This window comes from Sebastes fasciatus, chromosome 11, assembly GCF_043250625.1.
Source record: "Sebastes fasciatus isolate fSebFas1 chromosome 11, fSebFas1.pri, whole genome shotgun sequence".
NCBI lineage: Eukaryota > Metazoa > Chordata > Actinopteri > Perciformes > Sebastidae > Sebastes > Sebastes fasciatus.
The window spans coordinates 224,448-230,888 of NC_133805.1; the positions used below are offsets into that span (position 1 = coordinate 224,448).

A 6,441-nucleotide genomic window follows, 5' to 3' on the forward strand; every position below is an offset into this window, starting at 1 on the left:
TGTCTTCTACTGTCATCTACTGTCTTCTACTGTCTTCTACTGTCTTCTACTGTCATCTACTGTCATCTACTGTCTTCTACTGTCATATACTGTCTTCTACTGTCATCTACTGTCTTCTACTGTCTTCTACTGTCATATACTGTCATATACTGTCTTCTACTGTCATCTAATGTCTTCTACTGTCTTCTACTGTCATCTACTGTCATCTACTGTCTTCTACTGTCATATACTGTCTTCTACTGTCATCTACTGTCTTCTACTGTCTTCTACTGTCATATACTGTCATATACTGTCTTCTACTGTCATCTAATGTCTTCTACTGTCTTCTACTGTCATCTACTGTCTTCTACTGTCTTCTACTGTCTTCTACTGTCATATACTGTCATATACTGTCTTCTACTGTCATCTAATGTCTTCTACTGTCTTCTACTGTCATCTACTGTCTTCTACTGTCATCTACTGTCTTCTACTGTCTTCTACTGTCTTCTACTGTCATATACTGTCTTCTACTGTCATCTAATGTCTTCTACTGTCTTCTACTGTCATCTACTGTCTTCTACTGTCTTCTACTGTCTTCTACTGTCTTCTACTGTCTTCTACTGTCATATACTGTCTTCTACTGTCATCTACTGTCATCTACTGTCACAGTGATGTCACATCCAGTACGATGAGTGTCACACCTGTAATTATGACAAAGAGCTCGACGCTTCAGCTGAAATTAAACCTTTAGACCGTCACTGATCGAGTCACTGATCGAGTCACTGAGACCTGGAAGACCTGGAAGAGCTTTAAACAGCGTTTCATTTGGACTTGGATGTTCTCAGGCCTGCGGTTTCTCTGCTGACTGTGGAACCAGAGGTCTTCATGCCCACCACCCCAGAGACTGCCTGTACCACCTGAGAGACTGGAGCGTCCCCCGCCTGCACCAGCTGCTACAGGTAACCCACGACAACCAGTTCACCATACACCTGCTGCTACAGGTAACCCACGACAACCAGTTCACCATACACCTGCTGCTACAGGTAACCCACGACAACCAGTTCACCATACACCTGCTGCTACAGGTAACCTGACCTCCTAAACCTCCTGACCTCCTGACCTTCTGACATCTTGACCTCCTAAACCTCTTGACCTCCTGACCTCTTGACCTCCTAAACCTCCTGACCTTCTGACCTCCTGACCTCTTGACCTCCTAAACCTCCTGACCTCCTGACCTCCTGACCTATTGACCTCCTGACCTTCTGACCTCCTGACCTCCTAAACCTCCTGACCTCCTAAACCTCCTGACCTCCTGACCTTCTATACCTCCTGACCTCCTAAACCTCCTGACCTTCTAAACCTCCTGACCTCCTGACCTCCTGACCTTCTAAACCTCCTGACCTCCTAAACCTCCTGACCTTCTGACCTCCTGAACTCCTGAACCTCCTGACCTCCTGACCTTCTGACTTCCTGACCTTCTGACCTTCTAAACCTCCTGACCTCCTGACCTCCTGACCTTCTAAACCTCCTGACCTCCTAAACCTCCTGACCTTCTGACCTCCTGAACTCCTGAACCTCCTGACCTCCTGACCTTCTGACTTCCTGACCTTCTGACCTTCTGAGCTCCTGACCTTCTGACCTCCTGACCTCCTAAACCTCCTGACCTCCTAAACCTCCTGACCTTCTATACCTCCTGACCTCCTAAACCTCCTGACCTTCTAAACCTCCTGACCTCCTGACCTCCTGACCTTCTAAACCTCCTGACCTCCTAAACCTCCTGACCTTCTGACCTCCTGAACTCCTGAACCTCCTGACCTTCTGACTTCCTGAACCTCCTGACCTCCTGACCTTCTGAGCTCCTGACCTCCTAAACCTCCTGACCTCCTGAACTCTTGACCTCCTAAACCTCCTGACCTCCTAAACCGCCTGACCTCCTGACCTCCTGACCTCCTAAACCTCCTGACCTTCTGACCTCCTGTCAGTGATGTAGTGTGTAACCACCACAACCTCATGATTACAGACAGGAAGTCGTGTAGTGAGAACAGAAATCTGACAACTCTGAGAGACTCCTAGTGTTCAGAGCTCAGGTGTGAGCGGGTGATGAGGTGTGAGCGGGTGATGAGGTGTGAGCGGGTGATGAGGTGATGAGGTGATGAGGTGATCGGGTGATGAGGTGATGAGGTGTGAGCGTGTGATGAGGTGATGAGGTGTGAGCGTGTGATGAGGTGATGAGGTGTGATGAGGTGATGAGGTGTGAGCGTGTGATGAGGTGATGAGGTGATGAGGTGTGAGCGTGTGATGAGGTGATGAGGTGATGAGGTGTGAGCGTGTGATGAGGTGATGAGGTGTGATGAGGTGTGAGCGGGTGATGAGGTGTGAGCGTGTGATGAGGTGATGAGGTGTGAGCGGGTGATGAGGTGTGAGCGTGTGATGAGGTGATGAGGTGTGAGCGTGTGATGAGGTGTGATGAGGTGATGAGGTGTGAGCGTGTGATGAGGTGATGAGGTGATGAGGTGTGAGCGTGTGAGCGTGTGATGAGCGTGTGATGAGGTGTGATGAGGTGATGAGGTGTGAGCGTGTGATGAGGTGATGAGGTGATGAGGTGTGAGCGTGTGATGAGGTGATGAGGTGTGAGCCTGTGATGAGGTGTGAGCGTGTGATGAGGTGATGAGGTGTGAGCGGGTGATGAGGTGTGAGCGGGTGATGAGGTGTGAGCGTGTGATGAGGTGATGAGGTGTGAGCGGGTGATGAGGTGATGAGGTGTGAGCGGGTGATGAGGTGATGAGGTGTGAGCGTGTGATGAGGTGATGAGGTGTGAGCGGGTGATGAGGTGATGAGGTGTGAGCGGGTGATGAGGTGTGAGCGTGTGATGAGGTGATGAGGTGTGAGCGGGTGATGAGGTGATGAGGTGTGAGCGGGTGATGAGGTGATGAGGTGTGAGCGTGTGATGAGGTGATGAGGTGTGAGCGGGTGATGAGGTGATGAGGTGTGAGCGTGTGATGAGGTGTGAGCGTGTGATGAGGTGATGAGGTGTGAGCGGGTGATGAGGTGATGAGGTGTGAGCGGGTGATGAGGTGATGAGGTGTGAGCGGGTGATGAGGTGTGAGCGGGTGATGAGGTGATCGGGTGATGAGGTGATGAGGTGTGAGCGTGTGATGAGGTGTGAGCGTGTGATGAGGTGTGAGCGGGTAATGAGGTGATGAGGTGTGAGCGTGTGATGAGGTGATGAGGTGTGAGCGGGTGATGAGGTGATGAGGTGTGAGCGGGTGATGAGGTGATGAGGTGATGAGGTGTGAGCGGGTGATGAGGTGATGAGGTGATGAGGTGTGAGCGGGTAATGAGGTGATGAGGTCTGAGCGGGTAATGAGGTGATGAGGTGTGAGCGGGTGATGAGGTGATGAGGTCTGAGCGGGTGATGAGGTGATGAGGTGTGAGCGTGTGATGAGGTGATGAGGTGTGAGCGTGTGATGAGGTGATGAGGTGTGAGCGGGTAATGAGGTGATGAGGTGTGAGCGGGTGATGAGGTGATGAGGTGTGAGCGGGTGATGAGGTGATGAGGTGTGAGCGGGTGATGAGGTGATGAGGTGTGAGCGGGTGATGAGGTGATGAGGTCTGAGCGGGTAATGAGGTGATGAGGTGATGAGGTGTGAGCGTGTGATGAGGTGATCGGGTGATGAGGTGATGAGGTCTGAGCGGGTAATGAGGTGATGAGGTGTGTTTCTGGTGTCTCAGTATTACAGGGTGTCTCCTACCTGGGTGGAACCGGCCAATAGCAGCTCAGCTGGCAGCCAGCAGACAGGTGAGTCTCCTTGTGTCCATCAGGTGAATGGTGTCTCTCCCAGTTTGACTGTTGCTTCATTTTCAGGAGTCTGTTCGGTTTCTGAGCTGAGAGACGACGAGACACGAGAGGAATGCTGCGGTCGACCTGCTCTACCTGAATACAGAGAATACTGCCAGTAAGACCACTACTCCCAGTACCGGTCTGACCCAGTACCGACTACCGGACTGACCCAGTACCGACTACCGGACTGACCCAGTACCGACTACCGGACTGACCCAGTACCGACTACATGACTGATCCCTGTCTGAATGTATTGATTTCAGAGTTTACCTGTACAGGTGAGTTTGTGTGATGATCAGGTGTACCGGCAGGTTGCACTATAAGGAGCGTTTGGTGGAGCTGATCAACCGTTGCCGTGCCGACCCGGCGGTTATGTTCAGCCTGGCAGAGATGATGATGGAGCTGCAACGCTGGCACATCGCCACGCCGACCAGGAAACCAGAGGAACCAGAACCGCTGTATGCACACCGCCTCCGCCTGGTCAGTGACATCATGAATACAGTTAATCTGTGACATCATCATCATCACCATGTTGCTCCTCCATGTTGCTCCATCATGTTGCTCCATCATATTGCTCCATCATGTTGCTCCTCCATGTTGCTCCATCATGTTGCTCCTCCATGTTGCTCCATCATGTTGCTCCTCCATGTTGCTCCATCATGTTGCTCCATCATGTTGCTCCATCATGTTGCTCCTCCATGTTGCTCCATCATGTTGCTCCTCCATGTTGCTCCATCATGTTGCTCCTCCATGTTGCTCCATCATGTTGCTCCTCCATGTTGCTCCATCATGTTGCTCCTCCATGTTGCTCCATCATGTTGCTCCATCATGTTGCTCCATCATGTTGCTCCATCATGTTGCTCCTCCATGTTGCTCCATCATGTTGCTCCTCCATGTTGCTCCTCCATGTTGCTCCATCATGTTGCTCCTCCATGTTGCTCCATCATGTTGCTCCTCCATGTTGCTCCATCATGTTGCTCCTCCATGTTGCTCCTCCATGTTGCTCCATCATGTTGCTCCTCCATGTTGCTCCATCATGTTGCTCCTCCATGTTGCTCCATCATATTTCTCCATCATGTTGCTCCATCATGTTGCTCCTCTATGTTGCTCCTCCATGTTGCTCCATCATGTTGCTCCTCCATGTTGCTCCATCATGTTGCTCCTCCATGTTGCTCCATCATGTTGCTCCTCCATGTTGCTCCTCCATGTTGCTCCATCATGTTGCTCCTCCATGTTGCTCCATCATGTTGCTCCTCCATGTTGCTCCATCATGTTGCTCCATCATGTTGCTCCTCCATGTTGCTCCATCATGTTGCTCCTCCATGTTGCTCCATCATGTTGCTCCTCCATGTTGCTCCATCATGTTGCTCCTCCATGTTGCTCCATCATGTTGCTCCATCATGTTGCTCCTCCATGTTGCTCCATCATGTTGCTCCTCCATGTTGCTCCATCATGTTGCTCCTCCATGTTGCTCCTCCATGTTGCTCCATCATGTTGCTCCTCCATGTTGCTCCATCATGTTGCTCCTCCATGTTGCTCCATCATGTTGCTCCTCCATGTTGCTCCATCATGTTGCTCCTCCATGTTGCTCCATCATGTTGCTCCTCCATGTTGCTCCTCCATGTTGCTCCATCATGTTGCTCCTCCATGTTGCTCCATCATGTTGCTCCTCCATGTTGCTCCATCATGTTGCTCCTCCATGTTGCTCCTCCATGTTGCTCCATCATGTTGCTCCTCCATGTTGCTCCATCATGTTGCTCCTCCATGTTGCTCCATCATATTTCTCCTTCATATTTCTCAAAGTATATAATATATATATAATATGTATTGATGATGGTTGTGATCAGATAATGATTGATTGATTGATTATCATGTTTTATCGTCTCATGCCGCCTTCCTTCAACCAATCACAGCGCATCTTGTCTCTGTCTTTTCAGACTCTGACCAATAGCGTTGCTCTAAGGAAGCAGCGATGCTCGCCTCTCAAACTCAGCAATGACCTCTGACCTGACCTTCTGGAGCTCCGCCTCCTCACCTGCTGCCAAGTGACTGACTGGCTCTGCCCACTACTAACTCGCCAGCCAATCGGACGGCAGCGTTCTGTTTCAGCGTAGTGACCGCTGACTTTCATAAGTGGTGTGCTTCTGACCACGCCCCATCAGTGATGTCACAGCAGCTTCTGACCACGCTCCCATCAGTGATGTCACAGCAGCTTCTGACCACGCCCCCATCAGTGATGTCACAGCAGCTTCTGACCACGCCCCCATCAGTGATGTCACAGCAGCTTCTGACCACGCCCCCATCAGTGATGTCACAGCAGCTTCTGACCACGCCCCCATCAGTGATGTCACAGCAGCTTCTGACCACGCCCCATCAGTGATGTCACAGCAGCCTCTGACCACGCCCCCATCAGTGATGTCACAGCAGCCTCTGACCACGCCCCCATCAGTGATGTCACAGCAGCCTCTGACCACGCCCCCATCAGTGATGTCATAGCAGCCTCTGACCACGCCTCCACTAGTGATGTCATAGCAGCTTCTGACCACGCCCCATCAGTGATGTCACAGCAGCTTCTGACCACGCCCCATCAGTGATGTCACAGCAGCTTCTGACCACGCCTC

The 6,441-nt window shown here is 51.3% G+C and overlaps 1 protein-coding gene across 1 annotated transcript in view; it reads left to right on the forward strand.

Moving 5' to 3' along the window:
- LOC141776314 (E3 ubiquitin-protein ligase RNF31) overlaps positions 1-6,441 on the forward strand; it is a 115,441-nt gene extending 109,000 nt beyond the window's left edge. The window contains exons 16-20 of the mRNA XM_074649771.1: positions 825-938; positions 3,712-3,778; positions 3,845-3,935; positions 4,120-4,300; positions 5,758-6,441. Of these exons, the coding sequence (XP_074505872.1) occupies positions 825-938; positions 3,712-3,778; positions 3,845-3,935; positions 4,120-4,300; positions 5,758-5,826 (522 nt within the window). The 3' untranslated portion in view covers positions 5,827-6,441. The remainder of the gene's footprint in view (positions 1-824; positions 939-3,711; positions 3,779-3,844; positions 3,936-4,119; positions 4,301-5,757) is intronic.